The sequence below is a fragment of the Rhinolophus hipposideros genome (assembly GCF_964194185.1).
Source record: "Rhinolophus hipposideros genome assembly, chromosome: 11".
Lineage (NCBI taxonomy): Eukaryota > Metazoa > Chordata > Mammalia > Chiroptera > Rhinolophidae > Rhinolophus > Rhinolophus hipposideros.
In genome coordinates, this window is record NC_138057.1 from 51,675,372 (window position 1) to 51,696,993 (window position 21,622).

At 43.8% G+C, this 21,622-nt stretch overlaps 2 protein-coding genes across 11 annotated transcripts in view; both read left to right on the forward strand.

Moving 5' to 3' along the window:
• The window catches only part of UNC13B (unc-13 homolog B), a 180,744-nt gene extending 174,092 nt beyond the window's left edge, over positions 1-6,652 (forward strand). For 4 of the 10 annotated variants that reach the window (XM_081067497.1, XM_081067505.1, XM_081067506.1 and 1 more), the window contains 11 exons: positions 225-302; positions 807-884; positions 1,114-1,202; positions 1,435-1,587; positions 1,712-1,835; positions 1,944-2,000; positions 2,194-2,274; positions 3,182-3,329; positions 4,448-4,540; positions 4,720-4,879; positions 5,044-6,652. In XM_081067497.1, the coding sequence (XP_080923623.1) occupies positions 225-302; positions 807-884; positions 1,114-1,202; positions 1,435-1,587; positions 1,712-1,835; positions 1,944-2,000; positions 2,194-2,274; positions 3,182-3,329; positions 4,448-4,540; positions 4,720-4,879; positions 5,044-5,329 (1,347 nt within the window). In that variant the 3' untranslated portion in view covers positions 5,330-6,652. Of the gene's footprint in view, positions 1-224; positions 303-806; positions 885-1,113; positions 1,203-1,434; positions 1,588-1,711; positions 2,001-2,193; positions 2,275-3,181; positions 3,330-3,577; positions 3,635-4,447; positions 4,541-4,719; positions 4,880-5,043 lie in introns of all 10 variants that reach the window. The other 6 variants (XM_081067504.1, XM_081067501.1, XM_081067502.1 and 3 more) reach the window with 3 other exon arrangements.
• A 1,483-nt stretch (positions 6,653-8,135) lies between these two features.
• Positions 8,136-21,622, forward strand: part of LOC308505037 (phospholipid-transporting ATPase FetA-like) — a gene marked incomplete at its 5' end in the record, with an annotated part of 85,218 nt that continues 71,731 nt past the window's right edge. The window contains one exon of the mRNA XM_081066696.1: positions 8,136-8,171. Coding sequence (XP_080922822.1) covers positions 8,136-8,171 — 36 coding nt within the window. The remainder of the gene's footprint in view (positions 8,172-21,622) is intronic.

Below are 21,622 nucleotides of genomic sequence, written 5' to 3' on the forward strand. Positions count from 1 at the left end.
CGAAGCCTGGTGTGACCCCATTCTCCTTTGTTTGTGTCGGGGGTGCTTAGGTGCATTTGTCTTAATGCTGTTCGAGGGCTGATAGGAAGCTTTGTCCCTTACTGTGAGATTCCCCATTACCTCCATGTGGTTACTATCCTAGAATGAGAGGTGTGACCTCTCAGGCAAGATCCTTGTGAGGGAAGCTAAGGGTTCCCGGTTCTTTTCTCCTCTTTTTTTCTCAGACCATCGGGAAGGTGCTGATGCAGTATGCAGACATCTTATCAAAGAACTTTCCCGCTTATTGCACAAAGGAGAAAATGGTGAGAGTCAACCCTGGGACCCTTAGAGCAGGGAGTGGAAGGCACTTGAACCCTTGCTTCTGAAGCAGTCCTCAGAGCTGAGGGTGGGGTGGTGTTCCTGACTTCTGTTCCCAGCAGGCATTCGCTTTAGATTGTGCCACAGAATAACGTGAATAGGAGTCCCTCTGAGCCTCCGTTTGGTACTTTATCCTCTACTTAGCTAGACTTTCGCTTAGTATTTTTTTAATATAAAAAAATGGAGATATTCAAAGAGTTATAAATGATAATACCAGGAACACCTGCGGCCTCCACCCAGCTTAAAAGCAGAAACATTTGCTTCTAGTCTTTATTCATGGAGAATTGTCTGAATTGCTTCCATTTCTCAGTGCTCAGGGAGAGACACATGTAATACGTGTCATAAATTCACTGTGGTTTTTGGAGCAGTGTGAGAGAGGGAGGGACCCTAGGCTGACGGGTCCTGTGGTGAAAGGAGCCAAGACTCAGCAGCTCTGTTTTTCCCCAAAGCCCTGTATCCTGATGAACAACATGCAGCAACTGAGGGTCCAGCTGGAAAAAATGTTTGAGGCCATGGGAGGCAAGGAGGTAGGTCTTAGGGTTTGCTGTTCCCCTTGTTCCCGAGCTCCCTGGCTGCAGAACTCCACTCTCTCCTGACTCAGTATAGGCCAGGAGCTTAGCTTGGGGTCTGGGCTGGCTTGCCCTGAAACATTCTAGTAGGCATTGGGGTAAAGGCCCCAAGGAGAGGAGTAGGGGTACAGGAGGGAGAAAAGGGTAAGAGAACCAGCTTAGCCAAGCCCATCTCCTGTGGATACAGTTGGACCCTGAAGCTGCCGACAGTCTGAAGGAGCTGCAGGTGAAACTGAATACGGTTCTGGATGAGCTCAGCATGGTGTTTGGAAACAGGTCAGTGGCCCCAACATACACTGCTCTCAGAACCAGGTATGGTCTCTGGCTGGTCCCACGGCTCCTGCCCCACACCCATCTAGCTGCAGGAGTGTGGATCTTCCCTCCTGCTGGCTGTCCCTGCTGGAGCTGCACCAGGAGCTTGCTGGAGTGGGATCGAACAGCTGGTGCTGCTCCCGGGACAGTGTGTGTCTGGGCAGGGTCGGGGGCTGCACTGTGGGCACATGTGTAGTTTCCAGGTGCGGATTGATGAGTGTGTTCGACAAATGGCCGACATCCTGGGCCAGGTGCGGGGACCAGGGAATGCATCTCCCAACGCCAGGGCCTCCGTGGCTCAGGACGCAGATAGCGTGCTCCGGCCTCTCATGGACTTCCTGGATGGCAAGTGAGTCCCACATGCAGGACTGTCCTGTGGGGACAAGCAAGGCAGAGGCAATGAGACAGAGGAGCCTCTCGGGGACAGGGCCTCTCATACCTGCCCCAGCCTTACCTGTTGCCTGGGCCTGCAGCCTCACCCTCTTCGCCACTGTGTGTGAGAAGACGGTCCTGAAGCGTGTGCTGAAGGAGCTCTGGCGGGTGGTGATGAACACAGTGGAAAGGATGATTGTTCTGCCGCCACTCACTGACCAGACAGTAAGGACACTTCCCTTCCACTTCCTCCTCCTGTCTCCCTTCCCGCGCTCCATGCTTCCTGTCCGAGTTTGGAGTCCTCGGCTTTTGACTGATTCCCTCTCTGCCCAGGGCACACAGCTGATCTTCACTGCTGCCAAGGAGCTGAGCCATCTTTCCAAACTCAAGGTTCTGTGGATGTGTGGGGTCCTTCTGAGGCTGGGGTGGGGTGGGGGGCGTGATGTGGTGCCTGGGAAGTGCCTTTGAGCATTGGAAACTGAAGACGAGGGAAGGAAGAGGAACTATGGGTTGGCAGGTGGGGGCAAGGCTTCCATGACATCCCCGAGCTGACCTGATGCTCTTGCTGTCTCTGTGCTTCCAGGACCACATGGTGCGAGAAGAAACACGGAATCTCACTCCAAAGCAGTGTGCCGTCCTTGACCTTGCCCTGGACACCATCAAGGTGGAGCCCTCCCCACCTCCAGACGGTCATTCCACTCCTCCAGGCTAGGTGTCCCTTGGGCTCTTGCCACCCCACCTCCAGAAGAAAGTGTTTTTTATGTCTGTTTCTTTCTCTGCTATGTCCATATTCCTGTTTGGGAGAACCAAAAAGGCACCTCGTATGTGATCTCTGGTGACTCACCGTGGGCCTAGAATACCTGCTCCTGGGTTTTGAATTGAATACATTCAGTTCACTTAGTTCTTCATTGCTATTCCTGAACATTTTCCACTGGGACTTAATCTTCCAATCCTAATAACCCAGATGTGGCTTAAGTTTCCTTCTTTCACATAGGTATAAAGTCAATTGGATTTTCAAAGGATTTTTTTCCTACTACCCATTTATTCAGTCAGCCAGCCAATATGCACCTGGCACTGCATGTACTCTGAAGGATATAGAGAGACTCAGATATGGTTCCTAGCCTCAAGGTGGTAAGGTGGTAATAAGGTGGATACATAGGAGCGGGGATCTGTGGCACTTGGGAGAGGTATATCATATACCTACACATAGGTATAGGGTTCTCTAAGGGCTCAGAGCGGTAAAAGCACTTCTGGCTACCTCTGCCTGAAATGCTTCTATCCCATATCTTTGCCTGTCCAGATGGATCCATCCTTCAAACACTACATCCAGGAATGTGGCCATCCTCTACCATTTTTGCCAGATACCCAATAGTCTCTTCACCTGAGAGACTGTGACTCTGGCTCTGTGTGGTATTCCTGATCTTGTTTATTGAATGACTTATTGTCCTCACCACCCTCTTCTGGCATCTCCATTGAGCCTCTGCTCAGATGTCATCCCTCTGAGGACAGTGTTGGAGAGGTGTCTCTCTGTAAGGAGGTAAGGCAGTAGCAGGTACTCTTTTGTCTTTCAGCAATACTTTCATGCAGGAGGCAATGGGCTGAAGAAAACCTTCCTGGAGAAGAGCCCAGATCTGCAGTCCCTACGCTATGCTCTGTCTCTGTACACACAGACCACAGACACACTTATCAAGACCTTTGTACGCTCACAGACTGCCCAGGGTAAGTCCTAAGGGCTTTGGGTCCCACCTCCCCCACCTTGATATTCAGCCCATGAAGTCGAATTTGGGGCATCCAGGCACTGACCCCAGCTTTCTGGCTTCTCTCCACCCTACTCCATATCTGTGCTCCCTCAGAATATCTGTAGAGCTGCTCTGAATGGCTGTTAACTCCTTAGATCACTAACTAATTCTTCTTTCTCTGTCCTCCTGCTGCTGCTACTACCTCTTGACTTTCCTGTCCTCACTCAGTGCATGATGGGAAAGGTATTAGGTTTACTGCTAATGAGGACATTCGGCCGGAAAAGGGTACGTTATACACCATACAGATGTGACTCTAACATGGGCTCACACTGTCCCCTGTGAACTAGAATGAGCTGCTTATGCTGGGGGGTGGAGGAACCAGATGTCAAAGTTCAGAAGCTCTATTTCAGGTCTCAGAGATGGACATTATATTCATACAATCTGATTCAGGGTTAGCAATAGTTCTGTCCTCAGAATTCCCCCTCCCTTCCACTGTAGGACAAAGATTTATCTGGGGTGCAGGGTACTGGTGTTTCTCGAAATAAAGTGAGGCCTCTGCTTACGGGAGGCTGCAAATTGGCCAGACATTGGGATTTGGGAGCTGTTTGAGGAGAGGTCCAGGTTGGAGTAGGAAAAAGTCCTTCTGAGCAGGGCACCCTCCCAAGCAGGGGCCTCCAGGAATCCTGGAATCAGCTGCCTTTGGGCTAGAAGGGATCACACTGTTCCATTAAGACACCATGCGCTGGACATAGTTCCCAAACAAAGACACAGGGGGGCAGCACTCTCCTTCCCCTAATATCTTTCAATGGAAAATTCTTTAGCCGAGGAGATAGGAGAGGTTTGGGGAAACAGAGATTCCAGGTATGTTTTTGGAAGAAGTATTACCTTAGATGTTATTAGCCTAACTTGTGTTTTAGTACACAGCCGCATTCCTTATCCCCTTTCTTTGCTTCTCCCATTGCCATGTTATTGTGGGTAACCGTTTCTTGCTTCAGGGTATAAGGTGGTGGCCTCCTAACTCCTCAGTTTTACCTGGAACAATTAGGTCTAAAGTCTTAGAGTGCGCCAGTGGGGGATCATCTGTCATCTGTCCCTCAGGGTCTGGTGTGGATGATCCTGTGGGAGAAGTCTCTATTCAGGTGGACTTATTTACACATCCTGGCACTGGCGAGCACAAGGTCACGGTGAAAGGTGAGTGGCATGGACTTACAGGTCTCAGACCTTTTCTTGCCCAGTGACCTCATCAGTCAAAAGCAGGGGCTGCTTATCCCAGCCCTCCAGCTTAGCCTTCCTCCACGGGGAATGCCACCTGGGGCTCACGACTGGCAACACTTGGTGGGATCCCTCACAAGCTTCCCTTGTTTGAGCAGTTGTGGCTGCCAATGACCTCAAGTGGCAGACGGCGGGGATGTTCCGGCCCTTTGTGGAAGTGACCATGGTTGGCCCACACCAAAGTGATAAGAAGAGGAAGTTTACAACCAAGTCAAAAAGCAACAACTGGGCCCCCAAGTACAATGAGACATTTCACTTGTAAGTTATGGGGTGGGGGACCTGCAGGACTCTGGACGGGGGTGGTCTGGGGGATAAGACTTGAGATGGGAGAGGAGGAATGGGCTGGATGGCAGTTGGGATGAATTCAGGGGAAGACTCCTTCATTTGTGGCCTTCTGCTTTCCACCTACCCTGTGCTCACAGCCTCCTGGGAAACGAAGAGGGACCGGAAGCCTATGAGTTGCAAATATGTGTGAAGGATTATTGCTTTGCCCGGGAGGATCGCATCCTAGGGCTGGCTGTGCTGCCTCTGAGAGATGTGGCCGCCAAGGGCAGCTGTGCCTGCTGGTGCCCCTTGGGCCGGAAGATCCACATGGATGAGACAGGCATGACCATTCTTCGGATTCTGTCTCAGAGGAGCAATGACGAAGTGGCTCGAGAGTTTGTGAAGCTCAAATCGGAGTCTCGTTCCATGGAGGAGGGGAGCTAAGCTCCTGTGCCAACCAGATGGCCCCAGTTTCACAAGTTAGGGCCAGTGGGAGTTACTATGTAGCCAGCTTAGGGTCTTCATTATCAAGAGGCTGACTCCTTCAACTAAGGAAATTTAAGAAAAAATTTGGGGTGGTAAGAATTCAGCTTTTCACAGAAGGGGTCATGAATCCCTGACCAGCAGGTCTGTGGTGCTAGATGCTGGGCTGTGGGGGTTACCACATAGGGAGATTTTCCATAAAGAGAGAACAGACATTTCTGAGAGTGTCAGCCATTCTTGGCAGACATTCCCTCCACTCCACACCCCATCTCTCCCATCTCTACCCCTTTCCATTACCACACCTTATCAAGTTGGACCCACATGTACCAATCAATCATTAGTAGAACAAGTTTAGAGGGCCAGGAACTTGTGCCTGGCTAACTAAGTAGTCAGTTGAGCCTATAGGTATCACTGAGCCCTGGAATCTGGATTGGAGTCTGGCCATGGCAGGAGCAGACAGAATAGAATTCAGACTGTCCCTTGAAGAATCCACTGGTTTTGTGTGGCTCCAGTGAGAACAAGGCTTTGAAATTGAACAAGATACCTTCTAGAAATTAGCTGTGCTAATATCTTCCCCCAGATTACGAGTATATCTGTGATGAGCAGAAGCAGTTTCACATGGTGCTTCAGAGCCGTGAGCAGAATATTCTTTGAAACCCAAGCACCAGGGGTCACCTTCCCAGGAGTCCCCCTACCTCACTCCTGTAGAAAGGGGAGTGATGCTTTGGGACATGAGAAGCTGTTGTTATGTGTGTGCACCTGCGGGTAGTTGGAGGATCTGTATTTTCTTCTTGGGTAGGCCCCTGAACAAAGCCAAAAATTTTGTAAATCAGTTTAGAAAGCCCTCCTTACCTATGGCCACTGCCTTCTGGCTGCCCCTCCCCTTGTAGAAAGAATCTAGCCTTTGACCACACTCCCTTTCATCTAGGTCAGCTGCTATTCCCCTCATAAATGTTCAGTCCTACAGAAGGAGCTTGGACTGTGATCTCTCTGTACAGGCCAGATGGAGGGGACCCTCAACAGGCCCTGGGAGGTCAGAGACGAACTCTTTTGGGGTCATATGGACTTCACAGGCCTTTGCTCAGAGATGTGACATTCTCCTTTAATATCCTTGGTAGCCACCTCCTGGACTTCCTCCCTGGACTTCCTGTGGACTCTGTGTTGTCCACAGCTGTACTAGCCATTACATGAAACAAGAAACTAAGCATCTTTGTTGTTAATTATTGTATGTGCCATTGTTTCAAGAGATTATTCCCTAGTCTGTAATAAATTATAGCAACCTTTTGTGTGTTGTAATTCTGCTAAAGTATGGAAAGCTATAGAAATGACTATCCTATATAATGATAGATTTTGGACCAGTGGCCCTTTGCTGCTGTTCCACTCCCCTCCAGTTCTACCCCACCCCCGCCCCACCCCGCAAGTTGTGGAGCCTAAAGCATCTCCAGATAAGCACCAAGCAATAAAGCAGCCAATGTGCTAGCATCTTGACCTTGACGTGAGATCACCAATCCAGTTAACAGGATCACGGGACCAGGGCATCAGCTTCCTGCAAAAGGTCCGGAAGTGTAGGAGATGACATGTACCATTGAAAACTAGTCCGTGCTGTCTTTCCTTTTCTAGACTCATGAGGCACTTCTTCTGTGACAGACACAGCCTGGGCTCTGAGGACAAGGCAGTGGCCTCCTGGGGAGAGACATGCCTCCAGAATTTGGTGGAGGGTGGAGGCTGCCATGTATGGGACAGAGGTGTAGTCCTAGGAGTGCACAGTGGCCTTGCATTTGGGAAAATTCAAGGGAGAAGGGCCAGAGTAGAAAGTCTACTCCCAGAGGGGAGGAAACAAGGTAAAAGTGAGGCTTCCTGGCATAGGAATCAGAAAAGCTGAAGCAAGAAAGTGCTCACCTACTTTCTCAACCTGCACCATTACCACTTACGGGGTGGGGACTGAGTGAGGGTACAGGTCAGGGAATAACTCCAGCCTCTCAGTTTCTCCTTTCCATTTGCTTGCTAAATAAATCCTTACAATTCAGTTGCCCCGTCATTTTTTAAACTTCCTCCTTTCCCAAATCAGTTGCCTTCTATCATTTCTGCCTCAAACTTACATCGCGAATCCATTGTCTCACCTCAGTTCCCAATACCACAAATGGAGTAGTGGCTTGTAGTTCTTTTCTGGATTACTGTGATAATCACATGCCTCCATTCTGCCCCTGCCCTCTTCACACACTTTGGTAAATCTCACTCCTGTTAAAGCTATTCAGTGGTTACCTATCATAGTCTTCAGGCTGAAACTCCAAGACCCTTCAAGACAAGCACAGGCATCCCCCCCACCAATATGCAGCCATTCTAAAGCTCTTTGCAGTTCACACACACACACACTGTGCACTCCTACCCCTCTGTGCCTTTGCACATTCTGTTCCCGCTTTCTGAACAATCCACAGCCTTTTCCACTGCCTCCTAGCCTGTGACACCTTGGCTACCTTTAAAACCCAACCAACTATGGACCCCTCCCCACCGCACTCTACATTTATAACTTGATAAAACTCTACTTGTCTGTCTGCCCTCATCAGCCTGGATCTACCCAAAGGCGGGGTCTGAATCGTTCATCTCCCTTCCCCATCTGTCAGCACAAAGAGAGTGCTCAGGTACTTCAAAGCCTGGCCCACTGCTGCAGGACTCCGGAAACCGAGGAAAGGGGCGTGGCTGGAGGCGGGGCTCTCCTCTGGGCTGGAACCTGGGGCTGTGCCGCGCCTGCGCAGAAAGGTGGGTTAAAATGGAGGACCGTGGAGGCGATGGCGGCTCGGCGATGGTGAGCAAGAGGCGCCCGAAGGTGGCGCTGGAGGAGAGGTTATCACCTCCCCCAACATTGGAGACTATCCCATACCACTGACATTCATACCCCTCTGTGAACTTTCCAGTAGCTGTCTCTCCTCATTATTGTAAACTGTTCTCCCAGTACTCCCTGAGGTTACCACTTCCTCCCCATACTCGAGTATACAGGTTTTCCCGACAATTCTAGAGGATATATCTGCCCAGATACCTAGCAAAGGGGGTCTTGATTCCACAAATACCTACCAAAGGGTACCCGTTTATCCAGTTATCACATAAAACAGATACCCCCAGGTCCCCAGCCAGCTAAGGCACATTTCCTATTAACTCGGAGTTTTGTACACTTTCCCAGCACTATCCAGATTCTCCGAGAAGCCCTAAATTTTATACCATATTTGACTAGAAAGTGGCACATTTGCTGTCGTTCCTCTCCCATATGGGGCAGGAAATAAATTCCATGAAGAAAAGTCAAACTATGGCTGACTACTCATGGTTTGCAACAGGCTTGCAGATTTGAATTTCAGCTTACTTTTTAAAAGATTTCACATTTTAAAAATGCAGATTTCCAGTTTTTTGAAAAATGGGAAGATCTGTTAACTCTTAGCTCATATTCCTACAAGTGACAAATAGTTAGAGCTGAGAAGGGACTGGTAAATTAGTTTACTATAATTCATTATAGACTCCATTACTCATTTTCTTTTATGTACGGAGCTTTACATTATTTGCGTGGTACCTGTTCAGCATTTGAGTTTGTGATCCCCGATGTAGGACAAGGTAATTGCTGCACCAATACTTTGGGCTTTTAATGGAAACTGAAATACAAAGAGGTTGGATATGTGTTTAGGTTGTCATTTGGTTTCTGTAATGCTCTGATTAGGTCAGAGATCATCTTAGTAGCTAAAATCCAGGGTGAAATCCGTAGTAAAGTGTTGTTTTTTGTTTGTTTGTTTGTTTTAATGAGAGAATTCAAACAAAGTATCTGTAGGTAGTTCCCTGATGCATTTGATCTTGAAGAAATCCAGTGTCTCAGTTCTTCTCTGGTGGGGTCAGGCCATGGGCAAAGCATTGTTTTTCTTTGAACACCTGGTTATAAAAGGGTCTGGCTCTGGTCAGCACTGTCTCTTTCGTGCCAGAACACACACATGGTAACCCTCCTCTCTGAGGGAAGTAACAGGTCTCACAGGATAGGGACTGGGTGAGTGGGGGATGGGATGGGGTATTCTGCAGGCTGTATCTAATCAGAAGTAGAACAGAAGGACCTTTCATAGTAGGTTTTTTTTTTTGATTTGTTGGGGTGACAATTGTTAGTAAAATTACATAGATTTCAGATGTGCAATTCTGTATTATATCATCTATAAATCCCATTGTGTGTTCACCACCCAGAGTCAGTTCTACTTCCATCACCATATATTTGATCCCCCTTACCCTCATCTGCCTCCCCCCACCCCCTGTTACCCTCTGGTAACCACTAAACTATTGTCTGTGTTTATGAGTTTTTGTTTCTCATTTGTTTGTCTTGTGCTTTTGTTGTTTTTGATTTATATACCACATATCAGTGAAATCATATGGTTCTCTGCTTTTTCTGTCTGACTTATTTAGCTTAGCATTATACTCTCAAGATCCATCCATGTTGTCACAAATGTTCCTATATCATCTTTTCTTACCGCCGAATAGTATTCCATTGTGTATATATACCACAACTTCTTTATCCATTCATCTATCAAAGGACATTTTGGTTGTTTCCATGTCTTGGCCACCGTAAACAAAGCTGCAATGAACATTGGAGCACACGTGTCTTTATGGATAAATGTTTTCAGATTTTTTGGGTAGATACCAGGAGAGGGATTGCTGGGTCATATGGTAATTCTATTCGTAATTTTTTGAGGAACCTCCACACTGCCTTCCATAACGGCTGCACCAGTCTGCATTCCCAACAACAGTGTATGAGGGTTCCTTTTTCTCCACAGCCTCTCCAACACTTGTTATTATTTGTCTTGCTGATGATAGCCATTCTGACTGGGGTGAGGTGATATCTCATTGTGGTTTTTATTTGCATTTCTGTGATGATTAGTGATGTTGAGCATTTTTTCATATGTCTATTTGCCATTTGTATGTCCTCATTGGAGAAATGTCTCTTCAGGTCCTCTGCCCATTTTTCAATTGGGTTGTTTGTTTTTTTGTTGTTGAGCTTCATGACTTCCTTGTATATTTTGGATATTAGCCCCTTATCGGAGGCACTGTTTGCAAAAATCTTCTCCCATTCAGTCGGTTGCCTCTTTATTTTGTTGATGGTTTCTTTTCCTGTGCAGAAGCTTTTAAGTTTCATATAGTCCCATTCGTTTATTTTAGCTTTTACTTGCATTGCCTTTGGAGTCAAATTCATAAAATGCTCTTTGAACCCAAGGTCCGTAAGTTTAGTACCTATGTTTTCTTCTATGCAGTTTATTATGTCAGGTCTTATGCTTAAGTCTTTGATCCATTTTGAATTAATTTTGGTACATGGTGACAGATAGCAGTCCAGTTTCATCCTTCTGCACATTGCTATCCAATTCTCACAGCACCACTTATTGAAGAGGCTGTCTTCCATTGTATGTTTTTAGCTTCTTTGTCAAAAATTATCTGTCCATATTTATGTGGTTTTATTTCTGTGTCTCAATTCTATTCCATTGGTCATTGTGTCTGTTTTTCTGCCAATACCATGCTCTTTTGATTATTGTAGCCCTGTAGTACAAGCTAAAGTCAGGCAGTGTGATACCTCCAGCATTGTTCTTTTTTCTTAAGATTGCTTTGGCTATTCGGGGTCTTTTGTGGTTCCAAACAAATCTGATCATTTTTTTGTTCTATTTCTTAAAAAAAATGCCATTGGGATTTTGATGGGGATTGCATTAAATCTGTATATTTCTTTGGGTAATATGGCCATTTTAACTATGTTGATTCTTCCAATCCATGAGCACGGAATGTCTTTCCATTTCTTTGTGCAATTTCTTTAAAAAATGTTTTATAGTTTTCAGCAGATACATCCTTCACATCCTTGGTTAAGTTTATTCCTAGGTATTTTATTCTCTTTGCTGCAATTGCAAAGGGAATTGTTTTTTGTATTTATTTTTCTGAGATTTCATTGTTAGTATATAGGAATGCAATGGACTTCTGTACGTTGATTTTGTAGCCAGCAACTTTACTGTATTCGTTGATTGTTTCTAATAGCTTTTTGGTGGAGTCTTTAGGGTTTTCTATATATAGCATCATGTCATCTGCAAAGAGTGATAATTTAACTTTTTCATTCCCAATTTGGATGCCTTTTATTTCTTTCTCTTGCCTGATGGCTCTGGCAAGGACTTCCAACACTATGTTGAAAAGCAGAGGTGATAGGGGACAGCCCTGTCGTGTTCCTGAACGTAGAGCAAATGGCTTCAGTTTTTCTCCATTAATTATGAGATTAGCTGAGGGCTTGTCATATATGGCCTTTATTATGTTAAGGTATTTTCCTTATATACCTATTTTATTGAGTGTTTTAATCATAAATGGCTGTTGTATATTGTCAAATGCTTTTTCTGCATCAATTGATATAATCATATGATTTTTGTCCTTTATTTTGTTTATGTGATGTATCACATTGATGGATTTGCGAATGTTGAACCATCCTTGTGCCCCGGGGATGAACCCCACTTGGTCGTGGTGAATAATCTTTTTAATGCATTGTTGTATTCGATTTGCTAGAATTTTGTTTAGGATTTTTGCATCAGTATTCATCAGAGATATAGGTCTGTAGTTTTCTTTTTTTGTGTTGTCCTTACCAGGTTTTGGTATCAGGGTAATGTTGGTCTCATAAAATGAGTTAGGGAGTACTGTCTCTTCTTCAATTTTTTGGAAGAGCTTGAGCAGGTATTAGATCCTCTTTGAAGGTTTGGTAGAATTCACTAGTGAAGCCATCTGGTCCTGGACTTTTGTTTTCAGGAAGGTTTTGGATGACTGATTCAATTTCGTTACTGGTGATGGGTCTGTTTAGATTTTCCAGTTCTTCATGGTTCAGCCTTGGAAGGCTATATATTTCTAAGAACTTGTCCATTTTTTGTAGGTTATAGAATTTGGTGACATATAGTCCTCCATAGTATTCTTGCATGATCCTTTGTATTTCTGTGGTGTCCGTGATAACTTCCCCTTTTTCATTTCTGATTTTGTTAATTAGTGTCTTCTCTGTTTTTATCTTAGTGAGTCTAGCCAATGGTTTGTCAATTTTGTTAATCTTTTCAAAGAACCAGCTCTTTGTCACATTAATTTTTTCTATTGTCTTTTTGTTCTCTATTTCATTTAGTTCTGCTCTGATTTTTGTTATTTCCTTTCTTCTGCTGACCTTGGGTTTCACTTGTTCTTCTTTTTCTAGTTCTTTAAGGGGTAACATGCGGTTTTTTCTTGTTTTTGAGATAGGCCTGTAATGATATAAATTTCCCTCTTAAAACTGCTTTCGCTGCATCCCAAAAATTTTGGTAGGATGTATTTTCATTGTCATTTATTTCTGTTTATCTTTTGATCTCTCCTCTAATTTCTTCTTTGACCCAGTCGTTCTTTAAAAGTATGTTGTTTAATCTCCATGTATTTGTGTTTTTTCTTGCTTTTTTATTGCAGTTGATATCCAATTTCAAAGCCTTGTGATCAGAGAATATGCTTGGTATGATTTCAATCTTCTTAAATTTGCTGAGGCTGATTTTATGTCCCAATATATGGTCTATCCTTGAGAATGTTCCATGTACACTCAAAAAGAATGTATAGTTTGATGTTTTAGGATGAAGTGCTCTATATATGTCAATGATGTCCATTTCATCTAATGTGTCATTTAGGGCTGCTGTTTTGCTATTTATTTTCTGTTTGGATGATCTATCCATAACTGTTAATGATGTGTTTAAGTCCCCTAGTATAATTGTGTTTTGGTCAATTTCTCCCTTTAGTTCTATTAGTAGGTGCTTGGTATATTTTGGTGCTCCTTGATTGGGGGCATAAATATTGATGACTGTTATGTCTTCTTGTTGTATAGCCCCTTTACCATTATGAAATGTCCATCTTTGTCTCTCGTTATCTTTTTCACCCTGAAGTCTGTTTCATCTGATATCATTATGACTACACCTGATTTTCTCTGGATACCATTTGCTTGGAGTGTCAATTTCCACCCTTTCACTTTGAGTCTATGCTTGTCCTTGTAGCTGAGATGTGTCTCTTGGAGACAGCATATGGTTGGGTTTAGTTTTTTGATCCAATCTGCTACTCTGTGTCTCTTTATTGGTGAGTTCAGTCCATTTACATTTAGGGTGATTGTTGATACGTGAGGATTTCCTGTCATTCTATCTTTAGTTTTCTGGTAAGGCTGTGTCTCCATTGTTTCTTTGCCTTTTTGTTGTTGTCTGTTATTTCTGTGTGGTGGTATTCTATGATGTTTCCCTCTGTTTCTTCTTTTATTACAGTATATATTTCAGTTCTGGATGTTTTTTGAGTGGTTACCTTTAAGTTTATGTAAAAGAAAATTTGATATTTAGAGTATTCCATTTTCTTCAGCACGCTTACTTTCTCCATTCCCATATTCCGGTTCAGGCCTTTACTCTCCGCCTTTCTTTTGTTTTCCAATATTTGTTGGTAGAATGTTTTATTTTCTCTCTGACTGCAGCCTTTTCTTGCCTCTCTCACACAATAGTGCTATGTTTTCTCTGCACGATTCCAGCTTCTCACACAATGGGGGGATTCCCTGGAAGATGGGCTTCTCCTCTGTTAACAGTTCGCCTGGGTCATAGGGCGCCACGTCCCTGTGGGGATGCAGAGAGCTTTTGAAGTTCCAAAGCTCTTTCTGCACCAGATTCAGAGCCGTATGTTTCAGCAGTTCTGTTTACTCCTGCAGGGATCCACCCAGATAGGTGGGGCCAGGGGCGGGGTGAGTTGTAAGAGGTGGCCCAGAGCAATGGCAGCGACCACCACCACAGCCGGTCCTACTTCCACAGCTCCCTCCCCTTTGCCAGAACTAGTTGGGCTGCGAATTTGTGTCTGTGGTCCACAGTTCTCAGAACAGCAAATATTCTGTTCTTTTGATCTGACTCTGCTACTTTTTGCTTCTAGCATCGGGCAGGTGGGGGCGGGGCGAGCTCTGGGAGGGTAGGGAGGGGGCGTCTAGTCTCAGTGCCTAAGGCTTCCATTCTCTGCTGGGCAGTGAGGGCTTAAACCACCGTTTTCAGCCTTCTTCCCTCAGTCTTTGCTTCGAGGTCTCTGCCGTGAGCGTTGGGTTCAGCCGTGTTATATGCTGCCCCCTCAGCCCTGTCGTCCAGAAGCAGAGCCCTAGCAGTCCGAGTTCTTCCCTCTCCCGCAGCTGCAGTAGTTCCGGGATGCAGCGAGCTCAGAACACTGAGCCAGGTCTGCGTCCTGCGCCCGTGGCTCCATGTCTGCACTTCTCCCTTCCCTCCTCCCCCACTCGCGCGATTCTCCCACCTTTAGGTGAATTCAGTAGTGGGCCTCTTCGTCTTGCCTGTCTGCTGTGCAGGGAGTCCTTTGTGGAGTTATTGTTGTTCGATTAGTTGTAAATTCCAGGGGAGCTTTACAGAGGCTCACCTCATGCCGCCATTTTGATCTATCTTTTTCTTTTTTTTTAATTGGAGAAGGGGAACAGGACTTTATTGGGGAACAGTGTGTACTTCCAGGCTTTTTTTTTTTCCAAGTCAAGTTGTTGTCCTTTCAGTCTTAGTTGTGGAGGGCGCAGCTCAGCTCCAGGCCCAGTTGCCGTTGCTAGTTGCAGGGGGTGCAGCCTACCATGCCTTGCGGGAGTCGAGGAGGAATCGAACTGGCAACGTTGTGGTTGAGTGGATGCGTTCCAACCAACTGAGCCATCCGGGAGGCAGCTCAGTTCAAGGTGCCATGTTCAATCTTAGTTGCAGGGGGCGCTGCCCACCATCCCTTGCGGGACTTGAGGAGTTGAACCGACAACCTTGTGGTTGGGAGCCCACTGACCCATGTGGGAATCGAACCGGCAGCCTTTGCAGTTAGGAGCACGGAGCTCTAACTGCCTGAGCCACCGGGCCGGCCCCCATAGTAGGTTTTTAAAAAAGCAAAACATCACTTCGTTCATCATAAGGGTACAACCTACCTATCCATTGTGATTATTTTGACTAGCTCCTTGAATGAGCCTGCCATACCTAGAAGCAGAATGGCAAAGCTGAAGGAGCAACGTGGAATAGTAGAGATGGTATAATACCATGAATACTGGTCTTAGCTCTGCTACGTGGTAGTCAGAGGGCCTGACCTTTAATTTCTCAGAGGCTGTGTCTTGCATCTGTTAAATAGGCTAATGCCATGTTTACGTCAGAGGGAATAAATGAGCTCATTGAAATGTGACAGTGCTTTGAAAACTACACATTTTCTCAGTGTATAAGGGATTATTATTATTATTATTATTAATGATCCTCTGAATTCTGATTAATTTGCAAGGAATTTGTCTTGCTTCATCGTGGGTTCGAAATCAACAAATATTTGCAGAGCACATCCTATGTACCAGGTCCTCATCTAGACATGGGGCCTAGCATTGAACAAAACAATAACCTCTGTATACGTTTAGCAATGAGTCATCAGCACATTGAGTGCCTACTGAGTACCCAGTGCAGGATCACAGCATGGTGAAGTAGTCGGAAGAATCTAGACTATGGACTTAAGTCTGCCACTATATAGCCATGAGAGACTTTCCCTGTGTGAGCCTGAGCCTCCCCGTCTGTAAAATAAGGAGGTTAGGCAAGGTAAACTGCAAGGTTCCTTCCAGCTAAAATATGTTTGTTTAGAGATTCTAACTGCTAAAGTTCCCTCCTCCTAAGGAGTTACTGCCCTGATGGGATGGTCAGACCAACAAAGCTGAAAGGTCATAGAACTTCAAGGATAGCCAAGTGCTAATGTCACACTAGATTCAGCACAATAGTGGTTACACCAGCATTTCTCTGTAGGTAACGGAGTATTTTGAGAGACTTCCTAGGAGACCAGGTAGGCCTGGAAAGATGGGAAGCTTCGGGTTAGAGGAAAGAAAGGAGACTGTATTGTAGATATTGGAAATTGAAGTGCAAAGGAAAACAACATGCCATTGTTTTCCTAGCTAGAGTCCTTACAGAAAAATGGTATATTCAAAAGGGTATAACTGAATAGAGTTCAACCAAAGGGCCATTTACAAAGTTATAGTCAGTGTTAAAAGAACTAGAAAGGAATGGTAACCACAATAGTGGTGCGTCAGTAGCACTCCTTGGCCTGAATAGGGAAAAGGGGAGGGAGTGTTGTTACCAGAGCCCAGTTAGAGCTACAATCTGAAAGAGACTGTCTGGCAAGAGCTATGGCTAAGCAGCCACTGTAAGAACTTGACCTGGCAGAGAGGAAGCAGAGAAATAAATACCTTAACCTTTCTCCCTCCTCCTGCCCTCCAGTCTCCAGCTGGTATCTTCCATCGGTAAGACCCAAACAGAAGCCCAGGGTCAAGGTAGTCTGAATGATGGTAGGTAGTTAATAGAGGTCAGCTTTCCATCATAGGGCAGTAGGAGTTGGGCAGGAGACACAGCAAACAGTTTAATCAGCACACTCAGTATCTAGGGAATGAAAAGTCACACTATGGACTCTTTCCCTCTGTTCAAATTCAATATCTACTCTAAGACTTAGTCTCCTTAGCTGTGAAATGAGGATAGTAATGCCTTTGGCCAGGGTCACTGTGAGGATTCTATGATACGACACATGCAGGTGCCTAGCATGGGGCCTGATACATACTGGAGGCTCAGTATATTTCCGTTCCTTTCCTCCTCCCTGTACGGGACTAAATGGCTCTATGGCTGAAACACCTTTTGTAGTCAAGGTCCCAAAGTGTGGCTGGAACTGAGTGAATGAAGCTTAGACTAGAATAATAGGAGATGAAGTCAGAACACATAGGTCCCTGTAGCCCATTGTAATGACTTTGGCTTTTAACTGGAGTAAGGTAGGAAGTCATTGGAAAGTTCTCCAGGATTGTGTGACTTCTGACATTAGGGTTTCCATCATTCACTAGGGGATCACTTGTTTCTTTATTCAAAAGTATTTCTTTAGACCATACCACATGCTAGGCCCTGTTTTAGGCACTGGAGATGCATTGATATATAGCCCCTACCCTCGAAGGAGACAGATAATTTCAATTTAAGGTGTAAATGTTAAGATGTGCATGAACATGGAATGTACTGTGGGAACTCATAGTAAAGACACCTGAGCCATCCTTGGGGTATTTGAAAAGATGTCCTGAGGAAGATGATGTAAACTGAATCTTACCCAATAGGACTTAGCCAGGTCTAAACAGAGGGAAAATGAGTTCTAAGCACTTGGAGTAATTCTAATTACTTGGAATTAAAAATTCTAATTACTTGGAATTAAAAAAAAAAAGTTAGTGCTGTGCTGGAAATTGCAGGCAGTTTATATTCATTGGACAGTTGGCTTTGAGCAGGAGGATGGTGAGCATAACAAAAAGATAGCATTTTAGAAAGATCACTGGCTAGATAATAATGAAGAGTCATTTGAAGTGGGATTGGAGTGAAGGATGGGAAGGTACAAAACTGGAGATGAGAAGGCTAAAGATGGTGGTCTGAACTTAGGAAGAAACTTGGGAGACAGAGAGAAGTAGGTGACTATTCCATGTTACTGCTCTATTAACAAGGGAGTATGTACAGAACTTCATGATTCATTACAAGCGGGAGAGTAAAGGATCATTGTCAAAGATACAGGAAATAAAAAAGAAAGCACAGATTTGGGGTGTGTGAGAGATGGGGAATAGATATGATAATTCGGTTTTGTAAATGTAGTTTTTTTGTGGTAAAATACACATTACGTAAACTTTACCATTTTAAAGTGTATAATTCAGTGACATTAAGTATATTCACAATGTTGTGTAACCATCACTATCTAGTTCTAGAACTTTCTCATCACTCCAAAAGGAAACCCCAACCCCATTAAGTAGTCATTCCTCAGTATGTGTAGATTTTGAGGCTTTTCTGTGACATTCAAATATAGATGTTAAGTAGACATTTGGATAGGTAGTCCTGAAGCCCAGGATCACAGATTTTTGAATCATTAGCATATGGGTAAGGAGCTCTTCACCTGGGCCTGTGGACTTGAGTGAGAATCTCTGGTTATCTTGAATTGGATGTAAAACGTATATGTATAATTGTATATGTTTACTTTTTATAAAGAATCTATAGCAATAATCAAATTCTCAAAGGTATTTCTTAACCTGAACAAAGGTACTAACCTCTGATATTTATAGTAAATAAAGGTAGGGAAGGTGGTTAAGAAAACTCAGAAAAGGTGAGTAGTGAGAAAAAAAAGAAAGAGGATGGACCCCTGGATAACATTTAAGGTATAGAGAGGTCCAAATGGTGTCCTCTTGAGTATAAGAAACAAAATTCATGTCTGCCTCAAGTAAGGTAAAGGCTTTTAAAGGACAATGTTTCCTACTTGTTAGATGTAGCTCACTTGGTTACCTCTGCGAAACACCCAAATGCATAATTTCACAATCTCATTCATTCGTGCTCTTAAATAGATGGTCTCTTTAGGTTACTAAACGTAACTTTTTCTTGATTTAGTCTTATTTTTGGCCATTATATTGATGGGGAGAATAACATTACTAAGTCAGTAATAGGGAGCTAATTAAATTGTCAACAGGTATGAATGTATCTTGTGGACTTGATGAGAAACCAGCAGTTCTCAAAGTGTGGGACCTGAACCAACAGCATCACCATTACCTGAATTTGTAAGAAACATGACTTCTTGGGCCCCATCACAGATTGAGTGAATGAGAATCTCTTGGGGTGGGACCCAGCCTTTCAGGTGATTCAGATACATGCTCAAGTTTGAGAACAACTGTGCTAGGTTTTTCTTCACTAATTTTTGCAGTCCATGAAGAAAACATGGGTTCCTGGTTCTCTCATTATCTTCTATATAATAAAATCTGGATGGCAACACTTTGCAATGTCTGATGCATTAATTCCTCATGAAAAAGTTGTCTTGGAACATTCTCGTCCATCTGTGACCTTTATCACTCTGAATTATAGTTACAAATATTTCCTACAAGTTATTATCCTCTTTGGTATGCAGTAGTCATCTTCAACAACATAAATTCTAAACTGCCCAGTTAGTAAAATTCTGTGAAAAGGAAATAATTATTTCTGTCCTTTCTTACCCATTCAGTCCCTTGTTTTGGAATTTCCCGTTCTGCTAAGTCATATCCTTGGCTTTGGAGAGTATGGAATGAACTTCACTAAATTTGCATCCTTCTCTCTTCTCTAACCCCATTAAGGATTTTTCAGCCACATGGTCTTGCCTAGAGGTGCAGTAACTATATACAAATCCGTTAGGTGCCCTGGAATTAGTAGTCATAGTCAGGAAGAAATTGGAAGCCACAGACTGAGTTTGGAGAAAATTGAATTTGGTCATCAAAGCCAAGGAAGGAATCTTTTCAGCTTCTATTAGTAGTCTCTATCTTTCCAAGAAGCTTGTACATTAATTGAGGGCATGGATGATGTCTTATTTATTTTTGCAACTTTGAACATGTCTTTACAACTAACACATACTAGGCATTGAATAAACACTTGCCAAATTTAATTTACTTAATCCAGAAGTTAACACAAAGATTTTAATTCAGGCCCTACATCTAAGCCACGGTGAGTTAATTTAATTGACCTCTGATTTCTTCATTTCTAAAACAGATCTAGTAAATTTTGCCCTGCCTACTTTCCAGTGCTTTTATTAGAATCTGAGGAGAATATATATGAAGTACTCTATAAATGTGAAGTTACAGAATCTGACGCAGATGCTCTCTACCTTAGAGACATAACTGGCTCATTCTGGGTTATGGAGAGAGAATAATTAGCATAGTGAACTAGAGGTCAAGAGAGCCTGGTTCTAATCCTGATTTCCTTTCAATTCTCTGGGTCTTAGTCTCCTTTTATCTCAAGTGACAAAACATCAGATTGGTGCAGTGGTTCCCACCCTTGACTATACATTGAAATAACCTGGGACCAAAAAATACTGATGCCTGAAGCCCACTCCCTTAAATTTGATTTAATTGGTTTGGGATGCATGCTGGGCCTTGATTTTTTTTAAATTTCCTATAGACAGCCAAGGTTTTGGTTTTTTAAATCATCAAAACCGTTTATTCAGATAAGATCTTACACAAGAGTCCAGGTTACAAAATGCATACCAGTGGAGCTTCTTGCAGTCACTGTTTTTGGAGGTTAAAGGCCAATCCCTTTTTCTCATATCCCATTTTAGAACTCTTGCTTCATGGAGCACTGTTAGAAAACCATTGGAATAGATAATTTTCAGAATCTTTTCCAGGCCCAAAACAATTTTATGACCCTATGCCTTTTCACAAGATCTCTGTTCTGTGTTTTTCTTAACACCAATCTGACCCAGTGTTAGACTGATTATCATGGACCCTAGCTTTCCATTTACCTCCTTCTGATTATCCTAGCTCTTTTGCCTCAAGGCAATCAATAGTCTAAAATCTAGTAGGCAGAAGAACCTCCTGGTTTCTTGTTGCCACCCCTCCCAGAGAGTCTGACCCAGTACATCCAGGGAGGAGGGTCAGGTGTCTGTATTTTCCACAAGGACCTTTTTCATGTCTTTGAAACAATTGGTCTATGCACCACACTTTAGAGAAAGATTGCTCTAAGAGGTTCTGGGTCAAAAGTAAATAAGGGATGCTGAATTTCTATGTTGGGACTTAGAAGATTAGTGGATTTCCCCCTGAGCTCAGTGCCAGACCTACCAAAGAGGAGCGTCTGGGCATTTGAGGCTTTAAATTCACTCCTTCTGAACTATAGTGTTTGCCTACACTTCTCAGTTACTGCCCTAGAAACCCACTTCACAATCATCTCTTCATCTGTGGACAAGTCTATGAAAGAGATAACATAGAATAGTGGTCAAATAAGATCTTACACAAGACTCAGGCAAGCAGAGATTCAAATCTTTACCACTGTAACTCTACCACTTTCTGATTGTATGATCTTGAGCAAGTCACTGAACTTTCTTAAGCCTCAGGTTTTTCATCTGTAGAAAAGAATAAATGCCCTCTTTCTAGACCCATGTTTTAGTGAAAATTAAACAAGTCAGTCTATGTAAAGCCATAGTAAAGTGTACAGCACACGGTAAATTTTGATAAATGGTAGGTATTAATTATATCAGCAGGGCTTGGACTAACTGACAAGGAGTTTTTGTTTTATTCTTAGGTGGTGTTTCTCTGAGATGAAATACACAAAACCTTTTATTTCAGGTAAGTGCTAAGTTCATATCTGCTGAGATACCCAAAGTTCAACAATCAGTGATGGTATTTGCTTAGTACTGCGCTGTACCATGTTCCAGCCACAAAGCCAAGAAATTGACCACTTGTGCCCTCAAAGCATTCATTAAAGGATTGAA